Raw genomic sequence first — 22,939 nt, 5'->3', positions numbered from 1 at the left:
TACCCCAATGTAGAACCCTGATTGTCACATGATAGGCTCCACTCTACAGATGTGCCACTCAATGCATGAATGGTGGGAGTATAGTATGGGAACCAGTCATATTAGAAAAACTAACTAATAAACTGAAACTGACAGGGGGACAAATGGAAGATGACGCCTCCACCCCGTTATGGCTCCCCTTTATCACATACACAGCCCAACAAGACAATGACAAGTATCCACCAACAGCATACGAATCAATATGGCTAACCTGATTCAAAAACACCCACCCACCCCACTCACACATGAAAAGGAAGTTCACCACAGCCAACCACAAACAGACAACCACACCCTAGGCCAGGCTTCCTCAACCTTGGTCCTCCAGATGTTTTGAGACTACAGTTCCCATCACCCCTGACCACTAGTCCTGCCAGCTAGGGATCATGGGAATTGTAGGCCAAAAACATCTGGAGGGCCAAGGTTGAGGAAGCCTGCCCTAGGCCAACCCCAATCTCTCTCACCACCAAAGGAACACAAGCGAATAGAAAAGAGAACCTGCAAAAGTGACGCTGACACAAAACCCCACACATACATTAAGTAAAATAGAAACATCGCCACCCGACCCCACTCCACCTCTTTCCCCCTTTTCTTTCTAATGTAACACTAATGTCTCAACAATTGAAACTGATCTGTAGAAAATGCAACTTGAAAAAAGAGACATTGCACTTACTTCTGTAAACCAAGAAATCTTTAATAAAAAATACGTTTGGGGGCGGGGGGGGGATGAATGTGGAAGTAGGTAGAGCTGCCCCAAATGCAATCATGGTTGAGGCCCTGATCTCTACCTCACAAAACTGATAAGCTCTGGGGAAGGGAGGTTGGAGGTCAAATAGGATTAGAGAACTTTGAACTCAATTTTTCCCCTGGCCCCACCATCTAACACAGTATTTTCCAAGCTTGGGTCTCCAGCAGTTGTTGGACTACAACTCCCATCATCCCTGGCTAGCAGGACCAGTGGTGAGGGATCATGGGAATTGTAGTCCAGAAACAGCAGGCAACTCAAATTTGGGAAAGACTAGCAACACCCAGCCTCTATGTACAAGCTGGAAAACTACACCTTCCCAGCCTAGGTTTGGATACGGCTGCCTAAAACCCTGGCAACACTCCTCACATTCAAGCTGAAGAGAGAAAAGAGATGTTTGCTGCTTTCTGTTGTGGCTGCATTGGCTAATTGTTGTTGTTTTGTTTTTAATGGAAAGGCTCTGCTTTGCAAATAGGCTAAATGAATCAAACTCAATTCAAGTGACTTCCTCCCCCTCCCCTTCCAAAATCAAAAACGACGAGTGCTTGTTGACAAGCTCATTCACCTCCCTTCCCCAAAGCACAGTGTCCGTAAACACAAAGGGTACAAATCGCACCGGCCCTAATAAGGGGCTTTTTCTGGACCAACTCTGTGCTGAAGTGCCCATCCACGCAAAATAACACAGGCCTGTGGCATTTGTTTCAATAATCAAATGTTATGCAAGCATCCTGTTGCATTAAATTACAAAGGCCAAGGCTTCTGGGGGAAATCTGACGGAGGAGAGAAAACAGAATGTTTCCTTGTAAGGAAGAGGGGGTGGGGATGGACAAACCCAAAACACCCCCTGGAAAGGCCCAAAATGGAAAATTACCAGGGCATGGGATGTCACTTGATTTATTGCATGCATAACTTTTTGCCAGGAAACATATTGAGATGCTTTCTGGAGGACTTTAGGGCTTGTCTATAGCTCATGCAAACATTGTAAGACTCACCCCCAAAGCTCAAGTTCAGTCCTGCTGTTGGCAAGTTTGCTGTTTTAGAGGGGTGGTTTTCAACCAATTCCAAACAGGGCTGCACTACTTCTGAAGGATGAGGTTCACAGGCTAGGGAAGGAGCCCTAGTGGTTTGGAGCAGAGCTTAGTGCACCTGCTGTGGCCACTTATGGATAGAGATCACCTGGCTATGTCTCTTATATTCTGGTAGCCTTCAGATTAGACCACTGCCACATGCAGTACATGCTGCTTCCTTCGAAGTCTGTGGTTAGTTCAAAATGCAGGTGGCGACACAGGTGCAGAAGACCAGGCGTTGGGATTATATTGATACCACTGGTGTTGAAAACACTGTCTCCCAATCTGTTTCCAAGATCAATTCAAAGTGGCTGGTTCACCACTTCGGCACCAGAGTACTAGCTGACCATCTTCGCCCATAGCTAATCACCATGGCTGTCCTCAGATATTTTCTCCTCTGCTTCCGAAGGAAAGGCAGGTGATTATAGCTCCCACCATCCCTGGCCATTTGCCACACTGGCTGGGGCTGATGGGATTTGCAGCCCAAAACACATTTCCTCCACTCTCCAGAATTTCAGCTTTTCCCAATTTTACCTGGAGGTGTTAGGGATTGAACCTTGAGCATGCCAAGCAAGTGTTCTACCACTCAGCTATAGCCCTTCCCACGGTTCTGGGAAGCAGGACAGGAAGACTACACACCTCTCCTGTTGTTGGTTCCAGACTTCCAACATCAGGCTTTCAGTAGTATGCTTCCTTTGAATCTGGAGCTTCCATCTAGCCATTATGACTAACAACCATTAATAGCATAATCCGCCATGAATTTATTTAATCTACTTCATAGCCCTCTGAGCTGTTGGCCGCCACATTTTGTGGCAGCACATGCTATGCCCAATTTGAAGATGAGATTTATTTTATACTGTGTAAACAAGGAATAACAATGTTGCCGGACTACAACTCCCAACATTCCTTGGCCACTGGAAAAGCACGGGGTGGGGCTGATGGGAACTGGGATCCAATAACATGCAGAGGACCACAGGTTCTTTACCTTTGTGATATAGTGAGATGCTGGGTTGAAATATGGCTCTTAGAGATGCAAACTGGTTAACTAATTTCCGGAAATAAATGAGAAGTTAAGTCATATGGCCAGAGAGGAAGTTTTAGAAGTAGGGAAGGGATTTTAAATGAAGACAGCAAAGCCCTGGGACTGTTCTGCGGCAGCTTTTTATTGTAAATGTCAGACCATTCCTTTCTATATTTGGAAATGGACAGGAAACATATGTGGAAATAGCTGCTGCTTCTGCTCTCAAATAGCAACTGGGAAATATGACTTTACACACACACACAAACACACATACACACACAGTATTTTAGAGGCAGGAATCAACTACTTCACAGTGTGGCCTCCTGCCTACCTCAACATAAATAATCCCACCAATGCAAAAGAGACACACAGATGCAGATCTGATCAGAGTTATCTTTACAATGAGAGAGATGTTTTCAAAGGCATGAAAAACAAAGGGAGCCTCCTGGGGAACTTGGCACCTCTTAGAAAAAAACTAACGTTTCAGTGAAACCAAATACAGATAAATGGAACTAACAGGCAGAGTTATGCCAAAGTGAACACCTTGGAGTCTCTGTATTCTGTCAGAGAGCATAAATTCCACGAATCGGGCTCTGTCAGCACTGCAGCTGCTAGTTTGTTTTGGGGCATTTTTGATGAGCTTACAGCACAGTTGTAACGATCCCAGTAAAACCCCCAGTTTCCCAAAGCTGCTGTCGGAGGGAAATTATTACTGTTACTAATTAGAGATTAGCAACTTCTTAAGAGAGATTTTTGGCCTATTAAGCAACGCATAAAAAAGCTTTTAAACAAATAAAGAAGGGCCGGATTCAACCAAGTTGTTGCACTTGCAAGAGCCAGCACAACAAGACCTGCTAGGACGGAAAGACTTTCATCCTCCTCTCATCCCCCATGCCTGTGCACTCTGCGTCCCTCTCTAATCTTTTTGGGAAGGGCAGGAGAAACACCAGAACAGTGCATGGGGAAAGGAGAAGGAACACCACTCCAGTAAAGGTAAAGGTAAAGGTAAAGGGACCCCTGACCATTAGATCCAGTCGTGGCCGACTCTGGGGTTGCGGTGCTCATCTCGCTTTATTGGCCGAGGGAGCCGGCGTACAGCTTCCGGGTCACGTGGCCAGCATGACTAAGCTGCTTCTGGCGAACCAGAGCAGCACACAGAAACGCCGTTTACCTTCCCGCTGGAGCGGTACCTATTTATCTACTTGCACTTTGACGTGCTTTTGAACTGCTAGGTTGGCAGGAGGTGGGACCGAGCAAAGGGAGCTCACCCCATCGCGGGGATTCGAACCGCCGACCTTCTGATTGGCAAGCCCTAGGCTCTGTGGTTTAACCCACAGCGCCACCCACGTCCCATCACTCCAGTAGACAAGCAGAAATGCTTATGCTGACGGAGTGATCTGCTCAGCACGACACTGAATTCCAATTTGTAGGAATCCAATTTGTTTGTGCTCTCCTCTTCCAACCGGTCTCATAATTTCCAGAATAGGAACAAGATGCCTACACTGATTCCCAGATGTTTCCAATATGGGTGACACAGTACAGAGGTATCTTGTATGTGCCTCATTCAGCACTGACTCATCGAAATCTCCTCCCTGGTGGAAAAGGCCATGGCACTGCATCGCTGTCAGTTCAGGCAAAGCAAGACTTGGATCCTATTCTCCTGATGAAATCAAAATGATGGCAGGAGATTGCTTTTCATCAGCATTTCTTACATATAACAAGGAGGTCCCAATATTTGCCCACTACGTGGCATCAAAGGGGTAAGGAAAGAAGGAAGGAAACCAAGCTCCACAATGCATTAACAAACTTTGAGCCCCTGAGAAAAATCAGGCCACTTCAAAATACAACGGTACCTCAGGTTAAATACTTAATTCGTTCCGGAGGTCCGTTCTTAACCTGAAACTGTTCTTAATCTGAAGCACCACTTTAGCTAATGGGGCCTCCTGCTGCTTCTGCGCCACCGGAGCATGATTTCTGTTCTCATCCTGAAGCAAAGTTCTTAACCCGAGGTACTATTTCTGGGTTAGTGGAGTCTGTAAGCTGAAGCCTATGTAACCTGAAGTGTTTGTAACCCGAGGTACCACTGTAATCCAGATCACAACTCCAGCGCTTTGCGAGAAATGAGAGACAGTCTGTCAGTATCTCTCTTAGTGATTTACAGACCGATAATAAACATCTTTGGGTATTTATCTCTCTGTAAACATGTGGTGCTATTTTTAAGATAATCCCCACTAAGAGGGCACTGTCCATCAAAAATTGAACTTTGGCTAGTACATCAAAGTTAAAACTGGGAACATTGAAATTATTATCGAGTCCAAGGACTCCCTCTCAAGTGGGAACTATCCCCAGTAACCGCAGCGACAGTAAGAATACAAGATTTCCTGTTCTATGAATCTGCTGGCAAGCACTTTAAAAACTGTGTTCAATGTTGTATGAGCAAATCTGAAAGTCCAAGGCAGCTAAAACACGCATATAAGTATAAGGCACTTTCTGATGTTCCAGTTGGTTGTTTAGGGTGGAGGAGCTCTTTGTTTTGTTTGGCTTTGGGTGCGTACATTTTGCTATTTGAGCATCACCAGCAGACCCTCCAAGTGTCCCTATTTTCCAGAGACAGTCCTGAATTTACAGACGCCATCCCAGTTTCTGATTTGATCCCGGAATGTCCCGCTTTTCCTTAGGACGTCTCTATTTTCATCAGGGAAATGCTGGAGGGTATATAGTTATGTGGCCCTACAGTCAAGGACATGGGTAGGCAAACTAAGGCCCGGGGGCTGGATCTGGCCCAATCACCTTCTAAATCCAGCCCACGGACGGTCCGGGAATCTGCGTGTTTTTACATGAGTAGGATGTGTCCTTTTATTTAAAATGCATCTCTGGGTTATTTGTGGGGCGTGCCTGATGTTTTTACATGAGTAGAATGTGTGCTTTTATTTAAAATGCATCTCTGGGTTATTTGTGGGGCACAGGAATTCATTCATTTTTTTTTTCAAAATATAGTCCAGCCCCCCACAAGGTTTGAGGGACCGGCCCACGGCTGAAAATGTTTGCTGACTCCTGGTCAAGGAGATAAATAACTATACAACCTTTAGAAGACATCTGAAGGGAGTCCTGTAAAGGGAAGTTTATAAATGTATAATGTTTTATTATGTTTTCATATATGTCGGAAGCCTCCCAGAGTGGCTGGGGCAACCCAGTCGGATGATAATACCATCATCATCATCATCATCATCATCATCATCATTACTACTGCTACTACTGCCACTATTGAGTAGGACGTCCCTATTTTCATCAGATAAATGTCGGAGGGCATGCACCAGTTTGTATTCTGTGAAATGGGTACTTTATGGTGCCTGTAACAATTTCTTCAATTTCCAAACGTGCCCCAACCCAAAAATGTTGGGCCTCCCTGATTCTAAGTCTTCCATGGCAAGGGTGCTACAGCCAGTGAAGGAGGAAGAGGTCAGTGCTAGCGGACTGAAACAGAGGATACATCCTAACTTCCCTTCCAGCTTTTTGCCTGAATTTTGATAAGGGAGCTTATAGATCCTGATTTCTGCACACATGCTGCGAAAGAGCCGAACAAGCCTTAGAAACGAATGAGTGCCAGCAGTTACCTCTTCTTGTTTGCCATCTCCCTGTGTAGGGACCGACACTGCCTGCATAGTCACACTTCTCAGTCCAAGGCCCATTATCTCCTAGGAGGGAAAGAAAATGCCTTGTTGAAAACAGAACGGGAAAGTCCCACCCCTTCAAATGAACCTTAATATGTTAAGAAAGCTACTTCCAAAGAATGATTATGGGCAGTACAAAAAGCTTCCTTTTAATATTGTTACCAATATAATGGCTTAAAGGTAAAGGTACCCCTGACCATTATGTCCAGTCATGACCGACTCTGGGGTTGTGGTGCTCATCTCGCTTTACTGGCCGAGGTAGCCGGCATACAGCTTCTGGGTCATGTGGCCAGCATGACTAAGCTGCTTCTGGCAAACCAGAAACACTGTTTACCTTCCCACAGGAGCGGTCCTTATTTATCTACTTGCACTTTGACGTGCTTTCGAACTGCTAGGTTGGCAGGAGCTGCGACCGAACAACGGGAGCTCACCCCGTCACAGGGATTCGAACCACCGACCTTCTGATCGGCAACTCCTAGGCTCTGTGGTTTAACCCACAGCGCCACCCGCGTCCCTATATAATGGCTTACACCGAGCTAAAAAATAATAATAAAAGCAAGAGTCACAAGAACATTCAGGAAACACCAGAGTTCAAGGGAGGCTTTATTTGCAGGCAAATGGCTTGTTTGTTTGCTTCTAAATGGGCTGGTACCCTGTCCTTTTTTCAGCCAGAGCGCATTTCCGGCACCTCTCAGGTGGGTACCATTGTGGGCCGGTGTTCCCCCCCTCCCCACTCCATGCCTTTACATACTTCCAAGAAGCCCAAACAAACATTTAAGTCAAAACAGCAGCTGGCCTGCTTGTAGGAGTCTACATTTTTTTGAGATCAGTGACTCCACCTAGCTCCTAGCTGTTCCTAGCTGCCACTGGTTAAGCTACAGGGTGGGACCAATTTTGTATTTTCTTTTCTTTAAACCGTCCCCTGTGTAGCGGCAGCGGGCCTCTGGATTCTTTATTAAAAGGTTACAAAGGATACAGAACAATCAGCAAAATTGATAGTAAATAAATTATCGACTGAGACTTGTAGGATAACTAAATGCACTAGACAAGGTTGTACGATGTCACCTTTATATTAGTTTTAGAAGTTTTGGCACAAAGAATAAGAATAAGAATAAATTAAAGGAATAAGGGTGGGAAAGAGACAATACAAATTAAAAGCATTTGCAGATGATGTGGTGATATCTGTAAAAGAACCAACGGAGTCAATTCCGAAAGCATTAGAAGAGATCAATTTTTCTGGAGAAATAGCAGGTCTTAAAATTAATAAAGATAATACCAAGCTCCTGGTAAAAAACATGAATGATGAGAGTAAAAATAAATTACAAAATATACCAGGGCTACAGATTGAAAAGGTTAGGTATTTATTGTGTATGGTTAACAGCAAAGAATATAAATCTATATAAAGATAATTATTTGAAAGACAACAAACTTTTTAGAAAGGAATGGAAGTGGTTTATTATTACATACTGTAAACAAATCAAGACATTGACAGGATTATTGTAAAAACCTGCAGTTTTTTTAAAAAATATATGAGAATAGACGATTAAAAGAATAAGTTAAGGCAATTTGGAGTATGCAGGAAAGGACGAAAATAAATGTAAGGAACCGCAGAAAGAGGGGATAGGGAGTAAAAAATGTTAAAACTTGGTTAAATAATTGTTGTAATGTATATAAATAAATTTTATATATATATATATATATATATATATATATATATATATATATATATATATATCATTTATATACATTACAAAAAAAAGAAAAGAAAAAGAAAAACTAATTATAGGTTGTTGTTGTTGTTTTAATGAATTCAATGACACAAATGCCACCTTATCAGTTAAGCTGCCTGAGAGAAACTGAATAGAAGTGGTCAAGTCCTGTGATGGATGGTCAAGGAACCAGATACCTGGTTGAAGGACAGGGACCAAGTGCTCCTTCAGCCATGTCAAGCTTTTCAAAAGAGCCAGGTCTGAGCATCGGTGAGGCCACTCAAAGGCATCTATCGCACCCCAACCATACACGTAAAGCACATTTATACCATTTTGGCAGTCATAGCTTCCCCAAAACAATGCTGGGAACTGTAGTTTACGGTCCACAGAGCTACAATTCCCATCACCTTTAGCATACTACAGTTCCCAGCATTCTGGGGGGTTTTTTGGTTGGGGGGCCATGATTGCTAAAGTACAGTGGTACCTCGGGTTAAGTACTTAATTCGTTCCGGAAGTCTGTTCTTAACCTGAAACTGTTCTTAACCTGAAGCACCACTTTAGCTAATGGGGCCTTCTGCTGCTGTTGCGCTGCCGGAGCACGATTTCTGTTCTCATCCTGAAGCAAAGTTCTTAACCCGAGGTACTATTTCTGGGTTAGCAGAGTCTGTAGCCTGAAGCATATGTAACCTGAAGCGTATGTAACCTGAGGTACCACTGTAGTTAAGAGTGTTTTAAATGTATGCTGTGGATCCGACCTGAGTCACTACTCTCTCCAGGCACCAAAAGAAACTCAAGACATAAAAGTACCATATATATATATTTATTGAGGAAGGAAACCAGCCTTCCAGTCTATGGGTTGCAAACATAAGGAAAGGAAACGAGTCAGGCTTGGATCTTAATGAGCCAAATGTGATCTCATTAAAAATGGATTTAGGGACTGGAAATTCTGTTTCAATTAAGTGGGGATTTGTGCTTTGATTTTTAGAGGTGGATGACAAGGTTTGTCCTTTTGACTGAAATGACAGTCAAATGAAGATAACCCAACAATAACGGATGTGTTCCCAAGTTTCACAGTCTGGGAATGTGAAACAGAAGGAGTCCAGAATGAAGCACTGAGAGAAGTTCTTCCTAATGTTTAGGTGGAAGCTTCTTTCTTGTAGTTTGGATCCATTGCTCCATGTCCGCTTCTCTGGAGCAGCAGAAAACAACCTTTCTCCCTCCTCTATATGACATCCTTTTATATATTTGAACATGGCTATCATATCACCCCTTAACCTCCTCTTCTCCAGGCTAAACATGCCCAGCTCCCTTAGCCGTTCCTCATAAGGCATCGTTTCCAGGCCTTTGATCATTTTGGTTGCCCTCCTCCGGACACATTCCAGTTTGTCAGTGTCCTTCTTGAACTGTGGTGCCCAGAACTGGACACAGTACTCCAGGTGAGGTCTGACCAGAGCAGAATACAGTGGCACTATTACTTCCCTTGATCTAGATTCTGGGATCAAATCAGAAACTGGGATGGCTTCTCTAAATCAGGGACGTCCCTGGAAAATATCGACACTTGGAGGGTCTGTTGAGTTAACTCTGCTATTGCACAAGTTCAAGAAAACTGGGGCTTGGGTGACAGGCTTTCAGCTGCCTCAGAGAAGAGCGGATTTCAGTGCACTAAGCCCTCAGCTGCGTGAATCTATAGATCAACTTAAGGCACATGTCCTATTATGGATCACACAAATAGATTTGGGTTCAGTCCAGCTTGGGGGCAAGAAGGAGCTCCCTCAAAAGACTGTCATGTGCAGGGTGCAGTAGAGTGTGTGCTGAGCTACGTGTTCCTCTAGCGTTATTGAAGCTAAGCAGCTGCAGACCTGGCCAGGTCCTTGGATGGGAGACCATGGTTAGCCTCACACAAGAACGGGACACAGCACATGAAGAAATATTTTCAAGAACAGAATGTAATGTGCAGAGGCAGGATATTCCGACCAATTAATCAAACTGACAGTCCCTTCTCGGGAACCTGAGGCTAGCTGGGGCTGACGGGAGTTGTGGGTCAAAACATCTAGAGGGTACCAGGTTGGCCAAGCCTGATGTGAGCTGGAAGGGTCTCCAAGGGTCAGGTAGTCCAAAGCCCTGCAGTGCAGGAAAAGTGGGCCTTCCCTACTGCCTGAAAGGTCCCCTCCTTACCCCACCAATGAAATTAGGCTTGAAAGAAGCATTCCATTACAGGCAACAGATTATAGGGTTCAATCTGGTTTACAAATAGGCTTATGGGCCCCAAAACATTGGCAGCCCCTGATGGCGTGTTACACAGTTTCTAAAGACCATACAAGAGAGCACTGTTTATTCAAGTTTTTCAAAGCTCCCCTCAGATCAACTTGGAAATTACCCAGGTTCTTAGCGGGGGGTGGGGAGGGAGATTTGAAGATCTCAGGTAGTTATTTATTTTTAAACCAACTGAAGGATCCTTTTTCTTCCCCTACAGAAATGAATGGCAGCCATCGGCGGGTGGATGGGGGGGGGGGACAAAGGGTCCTCCCCAAAGAACAGATTTTCCCATCAGCCTCCAGTTTTGCCCCCACACCTCTTGAAACCAGGCCTATGCAACACAGCGGTGTATGACGTAGCTCCTTTATGTTGCTCTGGGCCAATTTTAAAGAAGCTTGTGGGGGACTTTGGCAACAGAAACAATATCGTCTGCAGCTGCCAAAAAAACCCTTCAAAATCCCTGGCTGACAAAGTCTTTACTCAGGGTAATGCCAAGCCTTTGCCAGTCAGGGAAGACAGCAAATCTTCATCCACTCAGATTTCAATTTGTGCAGAAGATCTGTGCAGAAGAACTTGTCGCAGGGTGGAGGGGGGCAAATCTTTAAAAGTTTGCCCCTCTTTTTACGAAACCCTGAAGTTCTTTTCCTGGGTTCCGAGAACTGCCGTGGCACCCTCACTGAAATCTGCCCTATCCAAATGTTGCTTTTCTTCTTTTTTAATGATTATTTTTTTGTCAGATTCTTTCCCCTCCCCCTGTTTTTCTGTAAGACTACTGTGTGAGGTAAATAAGGCTCAGGGATAATAACTAGCTCAAGGTCCCCTTTGAGCTTAACGGCTGGGGGAGGATTTGAATCCAAGGCCAACACGCCACAACTAAGCCATTTAACATTCTGCTGGAACAAGGCACTGTGTTGTATATTCGTATTTATTAAGTTATTCAGGCTGCTTTGGGTTAGCGCAGCTGAAGCCAAAGAAAGCCTTATAACAAACCCCATAAAACCAGCCGCCTAAGCAACCTTTGTTACAGTGACTGGGGTTGTATCGCTTCACCTGTGAACCAGAGGAGTGTGTTTTCCTTCGCGGTGCTGTCAACTTCCTCTTTTATTCGTCCCACCAGGGCATCCATCTCCCTCAGGTTTGCTCCGTATGGATCTTGTCCAGGCAGGTCCCATGTTGGCTGAGCCAACGTCAAAGGCACATGCATATGAGCCAGGGCGATATATAGGAAGAACGGGTGTCCTCTCCGGCTAGAGAGAAAACACAGAAAGGCACACTGGTTAATTAAATGGAGGAAGGCATGACTTGGTCAGAATGGAGGCCGCACGGCTGCCCAACAGTCTATTACTACGGCCATGATAATATAACATCTTTCCACTCAGCTGGCCTGAAATTGTAAGAGATTCTTTCTCCAAAATTGCAGTGGTTCTGCTTATTTAAGTCTGTGTTTTTCAAACCAAACAGGGGACCTCATCATGTCCACCATAGATGTCCCCAGACTGCTTGTTGCAGAGGAAGCTAAGCCACGTTCTAAGAACCACTGTCAGTTCATGCAGAACATTAGCTGGGCCTGTTGAGCCTCACCATTGTCCCCAAGTAAACTAAGAGTGCTGTTCAGAATGTAAACAATCCTTATCTGTAACTGTGCATTGCAAGGGAAGTGCTGGACAGGAAAACTTGTCAGCCACTACTGATATTCTCACCGAGGCATACTTCTGAGAAACCCAAACCACAAGTTTGAAAATTACCAATTTAGGCCACGCCTGCACTGTTGTCGGGCAATAGAAGGGGAGGAGTGGGCAGTGTATCCCTTGATTCAGGAATCACAAAACACCAGAGATTCATGCAACAACGCGGCTTCAGTAACAACACAAACATTGATTCAGGTGGTGTCAGTACAGTGATACCTTGGTTTACGAACTTAATCCGTTCCAGAAGTCCTTAAACCAAAATGTTCTTAAACCAAGGTGTGCTTTCCCATAGCAGCGAGGGACTCAAATTACAAATGGAACACATTCAACAGGAAGCGGAACATGTTCTGTTTCCAAGGCAAAGTTCACAAACCAAAACACCTCCTTCCGGGTTTGCAGTGTTCTTAATCCAAGTTGTTCATAAACTAAGCTGTTCTTAAACCAAGGTACTACTGTATAATGAAGACGACTGCAACCTACATAGTGCAAATTCTTGGATGTACATTCAGTACACAGCTGCAAATCTGGAAACGAAAAGTATTCCTTCCTTCCTATTTCCCATATGGAGATTATTATTTTTTGCTAAATCAGATTTAACAGGAAGATGCTCCAAGGACAGGTCTGACATCAACACATGGCGCTCTCAGGCAAATCATGCAGGCATCCTTTTCATTAAAAGAAGAATTACAGACCTGGCACCATGTGGACACAGGCACTGGGTTGGAGAACTTATACTCTCAGTGGTAGGATGCAGTGAAAGAAGCATTGGGTGGATTGAACCTCCAGTGCCTGCAAAGCCCCTGGGAAGCGGCTCTTCCAGAGACCAGGGCTCCCTTCAACTGGCATAGGTTGGTGTTGCCAAAAAGCCTGGCCACTGAAGCACACTATCCACCCCCTCCCCTTTAAATTAAAACAGGACGCACAATTCACTCTCTAACAACAACAACAATAATAATAATACCTTTATTGTCATTATACAACCTGCGTACAATGAAATTAAAGCTCTGGAAGTAGGCACACTCAGAGCAGGGACTCAGGCAGGGATGCAATGGGTGACCTCCTTTAAGGACAGGTCATTTTGGCATCACGTACAACGCCGTCAATCACTCCCAGTGCCAAGGAACAGAAGAACTGCTTAGCAGCAGAGGTTAAATGAAAGGAGGCACTCCCAGAGCCTCTTGGCATCCTTTGTTCTATTAGGTAATTCTGCATGACACTCTGGTGATTCTCTCTCTCTCTCCCCCACCCACCCACCCACCCACACCCTGGGAAGTGTACTCAGTTTGGGAATGACAGTTGCAGATGGCTCCATGGTTGAGAATAACAATGTCTGTTTTCACCCACAGGAACAGTTGCCGAGTGCCCCTTTATCAAGCATAGCATATATCCTTAGCAAGGAGAAAAGGGATAGTAGTTATTCCTAGCAAGAAGTACAGGAGGAAGGAGATTAAGGTGAAAGGAGGAGAAATTACATCAGGAACTGGAGTCTGATGTCTTCCACCAGCGGAAATAAACTGATGGACCTGGGAGTGGGGGAGATGAAGAGAAGACACACCCTGCAACCAGGAAATTAGCCTGGAAGCATCATTGTGCAAGGGGTAAACCTGGAGCAGAAGAATAGCAATTCCATAAGAGGACAAATCATGTAGTATTAAGACTTGACTTTGTGTGACTTTGGTTTAAATGCTTACTTTTCTGGGTGAAAGGACAACATGGGAAAGTGATTCTTTGCAGACCAACCCAGGTCCAACCCTCATGCTGCAAAGAAACCAAACTGCACTGAACTGCCATAGATACTACAGGCAAAAGAGGTTCCCCTGTGTTTCACAGATGCAACCAAGGCTCATGCCTAGGGCTAGGCGATATATCAACATATCGTTCAAAACCGGTTTGAAGTTCATATCATGATACAATATCGGTTTCATAGCTTCTGACCTGGCAATATATTGCAAATCATGATATGTGTGTGTGCTATGCAAAAATCACAATGTGGGAACAAAAGTGAAGCCAGCCAATGACTCTACATAGCTTATTTAATAAATAATAATAAATAATAAATTTTATTTATACCCCGCCCTCTCCAGCTAAGACCAGGCTCAGGGCGGCTAACAACTGATATAAAAACAAATTGATTGAAATACAACTTAAAAAAACAAGATTAAAATACAACATTAAAACATTAAAATGCAGCCTCATTTCAATGCAAATTCAAATCAAAAACTTTTTTGGGGATGAAAACGTCAAGTCTTCACAAAGGCTAACTATCCAGACTGGTCCTACATGGGCCAGAAAAAAGCCAGGGAAGTCCCCAAATAGGAGTTCCCTCAGAGGAGGAGAAGGGGAAAAAGAAAGAGGGGGAGGGAATCAAATTGATTCCAAGCCAAAGGCCAGGTGGAACAACTCTGTCTTACAGGCCCTGTGGAAAGAAATCAGGTCCCGCAAGGCCCTAGTCTCATGAGACAGAGCGTTCCACCAGGCCGGAGCCAGTATTGAAAAGGGACTGGCTCTGGTTGAGGCTAATCTAACTTCCTTAGGGCCCGGGACCTCTAAGGTGTTGCAATTTATCAAGCTTAAGGTCCTCTGTGGGGCATACCGGGAGAGGCGGTCCTGTAGGTACGAGGGTCCTAGGCCGTGAATTTCAGACATTGTGATATATTGGTATATCGCGATGTTTAGCTGGTGATATATCACAATGTTGAAAACCAGATAGCGCCCAGCCCTACTCATGGGAGGTAGCAACTTCTTTCTGTAGCTACCTTGAGTATACTTCTGTGTAGAAAGGTGAGAGGTGTATCACAGGTTAAACAAGCAAACAAAAAGTTGAGTTGAATGACACACAAGCCCTCTCCAGGTGTTCTGCAAGCATGCTAAAAAATACGTCACACTTATTGCCCTCGGCAAGTTGGAGGGTGACCGTCAGAAGTAGGGAGCCTCCAAACTCATGTGGCTTCCTGCACATTTTAGAACCTTGACATAAGTTCTAGAACCCTGATAAGGTTCTAGCTCCACCTCCTTCATCATTCTCCAGGAGATTAGAAGGCTCCCCAGTTCAGAAAATCGCCCTCCAACTTAAGCAGAGGGTGATGAGAACAAAGACCAGATCATGGATGTTTAGTTAACACACTTACGGAACATCTGAAGAGGCTTACATATCCTTGGCTTCTCCCTTTCCCTCTGGTCCAGGAGCCATTCTTTAAGGCACTTTTTATAAATCACAGGAGATGTTTGATCCCTTTAGTTCAACAGCCTCATAAACATGCCCAGGTCAGCTAATCAGAGCAAGTTTAAACATCAATAAAGATGCAAGTAAGTTGAAATTATGTGATAAGGATAAGGTGGAATGGGTTCAAAGAGAGGGTTCAAAGAGTCCAAATCAAGACTCCGTGAGCAGTAGATGCGTCCAAAGGAGCAAAAATCTAAGTGCGCCAGCTCTCAGCTCCTAAGAAAAGGTACTTAACGGCAAGGTAATCTCTGGAAGAATCGCTGTACCTGCCTCAAGTACTGACCTTTGGAGCTATCTGTAGAAGCAAAGCTGTCTTTCGCACCTTAAGAATGGTTCTGTGGCGTATTAGTGCAGTCCACAAGGCAGGTGCACCCTGGATGTGAACCAGGAAAACAACTGGCCTGCACATTCTGTGCTGCAAACCATTTTTTGCAACGCATCAATTTAGGATAGAAAAATATAAAATGATCATTAGCCCTTCTTCCTGCTGGAACCAAAAGGCCGTCAGTGTAGCAGTCCTTTCAGAACCATGCTCTTATTAGTGCAGGCGACACCCTGCAAGGAAGTCTTAATGGTTTAAAATGGCCTGTATTTGGGTAATGGAGATGGCAGAGAGAGGGCGGTAAAATGTCTCGATCTAAGCCAGTCACATGAGCAAAAAAAATTTGAGCAAAAAAAAAAGTGATTCCCAAGCACCACATCAATGTGACCAACTGCCACCCCAATCTCTCACCTAATTGTCCATTCTCAAAACCTCCAGTTTCTTTAAGCAGCAGCCTCACCCACCATTTCAGTATGAATTTCTGAAGAGCACAACAAATGTATGGTTGGCTTCTGCATTTGCAGACTAAGATATGGGATGCAAAGCAGCCAGTGAATTTACTCAAAAGGTGGCTCTGACAAGCCCAACCACTGCTCTTCGATTCCAGCATCTGCAGAAAATTGGGAGAGGGGGAAGAACCCCAAGCTTTGGCCGTGGCGTTGCTCTTTCCTCTTATGAGCAGATAATCAAATTTTCTGTTGACATGTCCTAGGTTTCTTCTGTTTACTTTTTTCTCCCCTGTTGCTAAGTGCCTCTTTGGAGATTTGAGGCCTATGTGCACAGCACAAGGCTCCGCCCTGAGTGACTGGCTTCAAAAAAGCTGACAGCAGTCATTTCCTCTCCCACAGCCTAGTTCCTAATTGCATTAGCTTTTTATTTCCCTGAAGTGATATGCAGACAACGGCTTCTCTCGACACCGCCAACTGTTTTGTTGCAACAGGATGAAGCAGAGCTTGGGCGCTGTCCGCCTTCCGGTGCAATTTCCTTCTCAAAACAGCCTTGACCCCAACGCTGCATTGCTAATGAACTTCTTCGCACATCACTTCTCAACAAACCTGTTCATACCATTTAAAGTATAGTCGATATTTTTAAACCCATACATGCATCTTTGCAGGTGCAAATCTCTCTCTTTTTCCAATGTGTTAAGTTGGCTCTTCCAAATAATTGAAGTGTGGGGGGTTTTTTTTGGGGGGGGGGTAAATTATTGTGTAGGTGTAAACAATAGATGAGTTGAAACTTATGTCATGTGGTATGGCTCCCCCTCCCCTAAGTAAGATGTATGGAGTCAATTTTGTCTGGAAACAGGGTGGATAAAAATCAAATTTATTTATTTATTTTTTAAAAATTAAAAATCAGATTTTTTTTAATTTAAATAAGATTTTTAAAATAAAATGTTTTTGGAGGAAAATTCTTTCTAAAGATAGTTTTCTATTTAAGTTACATTATAGTCCAAAGGCTATTCATCAGGAAATAAGGATTTGTTTTAAGTTTTTCATGTGTGCTAAAACTCAGTCTAAGGTGTTTTTGGTTTTTTTAACTTTAACCACATCAGTTAACAAACATGGATACATATGCTATAATGTTATTGCTTTAGTTAAAAAAATTGTTTAAATTGTTATTAAGGAAATGATTATTTTTCTCCTTCCAATAAAGAACAGCAGAAAAGTTGTCCAAATATAAACAGTTAACCTATTAAACCTCACAATCATTTCATAATTATCTATGTATTTCAGACTCAAAACTGTATAAGAACACAACGAGAAAAGTAACATTTAAAAGGAAAAGTCACATACGGGTGGAGGGAAGTCGTTTTTACTCTCTTTATGTCATCTTAATTTGTATTGACTATTCAATCTGATATGTTGATATTTGAAACTTGTTTTTGAAAAAAAACCCCTCAAAAACCTGCTTTGGTGAGCTGGGGGGACACACTGGGTATGCACAGATGCTGGATCCACGGCGTTCCATGCCGTGCACTTCCAGGCAAGTGTGTACAGGATTGCAGCTTTAACTACATAAAAGGAAATCACTTTGCAAATTCCAGGTGGCTTCAACATTCCCACGCAGAATTTGGGGGAAGCCTGGGCAATTATAACCTAGGCTAGGTTATTTTTAAATTGCCAGAGAACATGTCCTGTTTTCTTGTTTACAGCTATATTTGTCTCCTCTAACAAGGCCTGCTCTTCCTCAGGGCCCTCCAAAGGGAAAAGGGCAGGATGACAAATGGTGAAGAGGAACAAGATTACGGCTAGTGCGTGTGCATTTGCGTATTTGTGCGTGTACAAACTCTTGGGTGTTGGGAACAAACAAACTCACAGTTCCCAAACGGACTCGCGGTGCCCTGCATGAAATATATCTTTACAGTGGTGCCTCGCAAGATGAAAAGAATCCATTCCGCGATTCTTTTCTTCTAGCGGTTTTTTCGTCTTGCGAAGCAACCCCATTGGCGGCTAAGCGGATTAGCGCTATGAGCGATTTAGCGCTATTAGCGGCTTAGCGGGCTTAGCGGCTAAGCTGTTAAAAGGCTATTAACAGCTTAGCGGCTTTGAAAAAGGGGGGGGGAGCAAAAAAAAATGGCGAAACTCGCAAGACGTTTTCGTCTTGCGAAGCAAGCCCATAGGGAACTTCGTCTTGCGAAGCGCCTCCGTGACGGAAAACCCTTTCGTCTTGCGGGTTTTTCGTCTTGCGAGGCATTCGTCTTGCGGGGCACCACTGTACCATCATTTCCATCTTGCATCGTATCAAGTCTTCCACCACATATATGACAAATACATGCTATGAATATTTACAAGTCACAGCACATATTACAATAATAATAATAATTTAAAAATTGGCCATTTCCAAGCAGAGTCGTTTACACCCTGTGGCCTGAATTTCCTTCCATTTCCTATACACGAATTCAAAACTTAGTTGTTCCTAGCACTACCTACATTATTTCCCTGATTTCATGAACAAGGGAGACAAGCTGCCAGCCAGGAGAGATCCACAGACTTCGCTTTGTTCCCATATTCCCCCAATGTGTAACTTAAAAAGAAACACTAATATTACCCCTGAAAAGTCAACGTTCATAAACAGCCTATCACCCTTTCCTTAAAAAATAATTCATTTTTCATTCAAAGGGACCCCACTTTAAAAAGAACAATAAATAAACAAACTGCAAGTTCCTCTCTTCAATCACAATGACCTGAAAAATGAAGGGGAAAGACTATTTATGTATGCGAGCACGGCTGCGCGGATGTTACTGGCCCAGAGATGGAAAGAAGATAAAGTCCCTACAAGAGAAGAATGGCAGTTTAAGTTGATGGATTATGCCAAATTGGCAAAAATGACCGGAAGAATCAGAAAGCAGGAAGACTAGAATTTTAATAAGGAACGGGGGAAATTTATAATTTACCTTAAAAACCATTGTCAATAGTTAAAACTGTTAGTAGGACTGGAATAACACTTGTAGTTTAATGGTGAACTGTGGACATAATGGAGATGTAAAAGATTTGGATTATCATAAAAGACGCAGGAGGAAATGATTCACAATAGGACCCACAAAGGGGAAGATGGAAGTCCATGAGATTCTTTAGAATCTTGTTTTTATGTTGCATATTGGATATGTGATTGCAAAACTTTGATCTGAAAACCAAATAAGCAAATTTAAAAAAAAGAAAAGAAAGAAAAAGGAAGGGGAAAGGAAAGCTGGACTGTTTTACTGCATCAGTTCCCAACCTTTGGGGCGATACAGACACATTTTCAAACTAGGGAAACTGTTGTGGTTACCACACACTAACTCTAACTCATTCTATTGCTACAACAGAATGCTTCTTTCCTGCCTAATTACAATGGAGAGAGAGGGAGAAGGGGATCCTTTGCAATACTTCAAACAAAATAATGATCGCAAAAACCAAGGTTGGCTCTCCTATACAAACAGACTAAGCAGCTGCCTGGTGTGGTATATAAGTCAATGGGCTCAGCTGTTGTTAGGATCTGAAGAAACTGGTCCCTTCCTGTATTGCTGGACCATTATAGCCTGGAATTGTTTTATAATCAATCCCTCTTCAAAGGGAATTCTGGGAATTTAGAGCTCTGAGAGGCCTCCTAATAGCTCTCAGCGCCTTTTAACAAACTACAGCTCCCAGAATTCCTTGGGGGAAGCCATGAGAGTTTGAAGTGGCATCATAGCACTTTAAATGTACTCACGGAACAATGTCTCTGAGAAAGCCAAGGTCGCTTTCCCCAAGCAGTTGTGCTCCTGATGTTATTGGACTCCACCTCCCATCAGCCCAAGCAAGACCGGTGGTCAAGGCCAATAGGAGCTGTAGTCCCAAAACATCTGGAAGGCCAACAGGTTGGGAAGAGACTTTGCTGGGGCAACAATTACAGAGCCCTGCACAATGAAGCCTGTGATCATATTGGCTCACCGCAAGAAGAGAAACTGAACTATAGAGTAGCTATGGGCAGGTCTTCGGCATTTAGACATAAGGAGACTCGTGTCTTCTCTTTTCACTGGGCTGGGCTCAGAATCTACTCAAGGGAATAAGCTAACTTGGATCAGAAAACCAATTACTATAATCATCAAGTTCATGCACAAACATGGGCAAGATTAGCAGCCCGGTGACTGCCAAATATCCTGAGGGCTGTATCCAACACTAGTCCTACTCAAAGTAAACCCACTGAAATTAAAGACCAGGATCAACTAAAGACTATTTAATTTAAATGGATCTATTCTGAGCAGGGCTAGCACCCTGAGGTTCCAGAGACATATTCAAGAACCAGCGAGCAGTTTCAGACATATTAATTGGTTTTAATTTTCTTCAGAGTTTAAGAACTTAAGAAGAGCTTGCTGAATCAGGGCAGTGGTCCATCTACTGCAGCGTTTTTTTTCTCACAGTGGCCAACCAGATGCCTGTTCGAAACCCTCAAGCAGAACATGAGAGCAAGGGAACAAACAGCAGCTTTGTTGGGAATATTTGTGGAAGGACAGTCATTAGGGTTTGGCCCATTTATTTACCATGCAGTAAGGACAAAGCTTCTCCTAGGTGGAGTGAAACCCTGACAGGATTTGTTTCAGTTCCGTCCAGCCTTGAGCCCTCCTGGTTCCTTGAAGGAACAGCACAAGGGAAAAAGGAGGCAGACAATTCCATTAATTTTGAAGATTTAGTAAATAATTCCAGCGTGGGGCACTCATGATAGCTGGCTTCACCTTCTTGCTGTCTCCGTCCCAGAACTGTCCGTTCTCCTGAGGATTAGGCTCGCTATCTATCATGAGGTAATCATCAACTTATTTAATTATAAAGCACACGGGGGCAATTAACCCAGTTTTTACTTGGGAGTCTTAAGAACAAAACCGGATCAGGCAAGCTGAAAATTAATATTTAATAATATTAATTATTATTAACTGCTCAAGACAGCAAAAGGCCCAAGAGAACTGTTTCCTGGATCAGCTTCACTGACTTATGTAAGAGATTAACCGGATCTATCCGGTTCTTGATACCCAATTAAAGAGAATCCCTGCAATTAGTTAAAAAGCTTTTTCATTAACCCAACACCCAGTAGCCTGTACCTTGATCTAACTTGGGTACAAGTAGTTCTGAAATAGTAACAGTAAAATCAGCTATAACACTTCAGGTCACAAACATTTATCCCGGTGCTCAAAACCATGTAACAATGTTTTGATTAAAAAAAAAAAAAAAACTAGTTAGATCCAGTTCAAGCATAGGTTTGTATGTGTGGCTTGACTTTTGCTTCTTGTGACAATTCAGATGCAGAACTTTGTCAATCACATCAACAATCCCCAGGCAGGTAAGAGTTTTACAAGGCTACTTTGAAATCTCTGTGTGCCTACTCAGAAGTAAACCAAAATGAACTCAGTGGGTCTTGTTCCCAGGTAACTGAGTCTTAAGTATATTCATAGCCCAGAATTTCACATTTCAAAAATCAAAATATCTGATTCCATACAATGAAGGGAGGAACATTTAAAGAAGACAACAGAGTGTGCTAGGTACACACATATATATATTTTAATCTAATTAAACATTTATCAAGCTTAGGACAAAATCAAAGCAATCACTGCCGCTTCAGAAGTCACTGAATATTTTACAGCTTGCAAAATAAAACTTGCAACTGATTCAGTTACATAAGGTTACAGCTAAACCTTATAATTTGCCTGCGCCAGTATCACACACCTTCGTTTCTACAAAGTAACAGTGCAAAGTCGGTGCCAAAATCTGCTGATTTGATCTTGATGGCATGGATATAAGAAGGATCAATGCCACCAACATTGGTTCAGCCTTCATTGGTTCTGTTTACATAGCACACCCAGGGAACTGGAAGAGATCTCACTTTGTTCATGCTACTCTTTCGACAAATGCAAAATCATAAAGGATTACATCAGAATGAGGGTGAGCTATGCTTGCATCTGAAGGTGATATACAGTGGTACCTCGGGTTACATACGCTTCAGGTTACATACGCTTCAGGTTACAGACTCCGCTAACCCAGAAATAGTACCTCGGGTTAAGAACTTTGCTTCAGGATGAGAACAGAAATCGCACGGCGGTGGCACGGCAACAGTGGGAGGCCCCATTAGCTAAAGTGGTGCTTCAGGTTAAGAACAGTTTCAGGTTAAGAACGGACCTCCAGAACGAATTAAGTACGTTACCAGTGGTACCACGGTACAAGACACTATTGAGAGATAAGGACTGGGCTATTTGCCCAAAGTGATAATTAACGGAAGTCAATCAGAGGTGCTTAATTCTACAGAATTAAAGGAATAGTGAAAAAATAAGCAGAAGCCAGCATTTAACATGCACAGTAAGGCAGTTATATCAGTCCTCCTTTACTGTCCCAGCTGATTGTTCAACTGGTGAATTATGGGTTAGTGCTTACAGAGGGACGCAGGTGGTGATGGGAAGGTCGGCAGTTCGAATCCCCATGATGGGGTAAGCTCCCGTTGCTCTGTCCCAGCTCCTGCCAACCTAGCAGTTCGAAAGCATGCTAGTGCGAGTAGATAAATAGGTACCGCTGTGGTAAACAGTGTTTCTGTGCGCTCTGGCTTCTGTCAAAGTGTTCCATTGCGCCAGAAGTGGTTTAGTCAGGCTGGCCACATGACCCGGAAAACTGTCTGTGGACAAATGTCGACTCCCTTGGCCTGAAAGTGAGATGAGCCCCGCAACCCCATAGTCGCCTTTGACTTGACTTAACGTCCAGGGGTC

At 43.5% G+C, this 22,939-nt stretch overlaps 1 protein-coding gene across 11 annotated transcripts in view; it reads right to left on the bottom strand.

The window, feature by feature from the left end:
• The window catches only part of ARSG (arylsulfatase G), a 118,564-nt gene that overhangs the window by 45,457 nt on the left and 50,168 nt on the right, over window positions 1-22,939 (bottom strand). For 10 of the 11 annotated variants that reach the window (XM_077924036.1, XM_077924033.1, XM_077924031.1 and 7 more), the window contains 2 exons: window positions 11,556-11,752; window positions 6,484-6,564 (listed from right to left, as the gene is read on the bottom strand). In XM_077924036.1, coding sequence (XP_077780162.1) covers window positions 6,484-6,564; window positions 11,556-11,752 — 278 coding nt within the window. The remainder of the gene's footprint in view (window positions 1-6,483; window positions 6,565-11,555; window positions 11,753-22,939) is intronic. The other variant, XM_077924034.1, reaches the window with a different exon arrangement.

The sequence above is a fragment of the Podarcis muralis genome, chromosome 2 (genome assembly GCF_964188315.1).
Source record: "Podarcis muralis chromosome 2, rPodMur119.hap1.1, whole genome shotgun sequence".
NCBI lineage: Eukaryota > Metazoa > Chordata > Lepidosauria > Squamata > Lacertidae > Podarcis > Podarcis muralis.
This window is presented reverse-complemented; position numbering and strand designations above follow the sequence as displayed.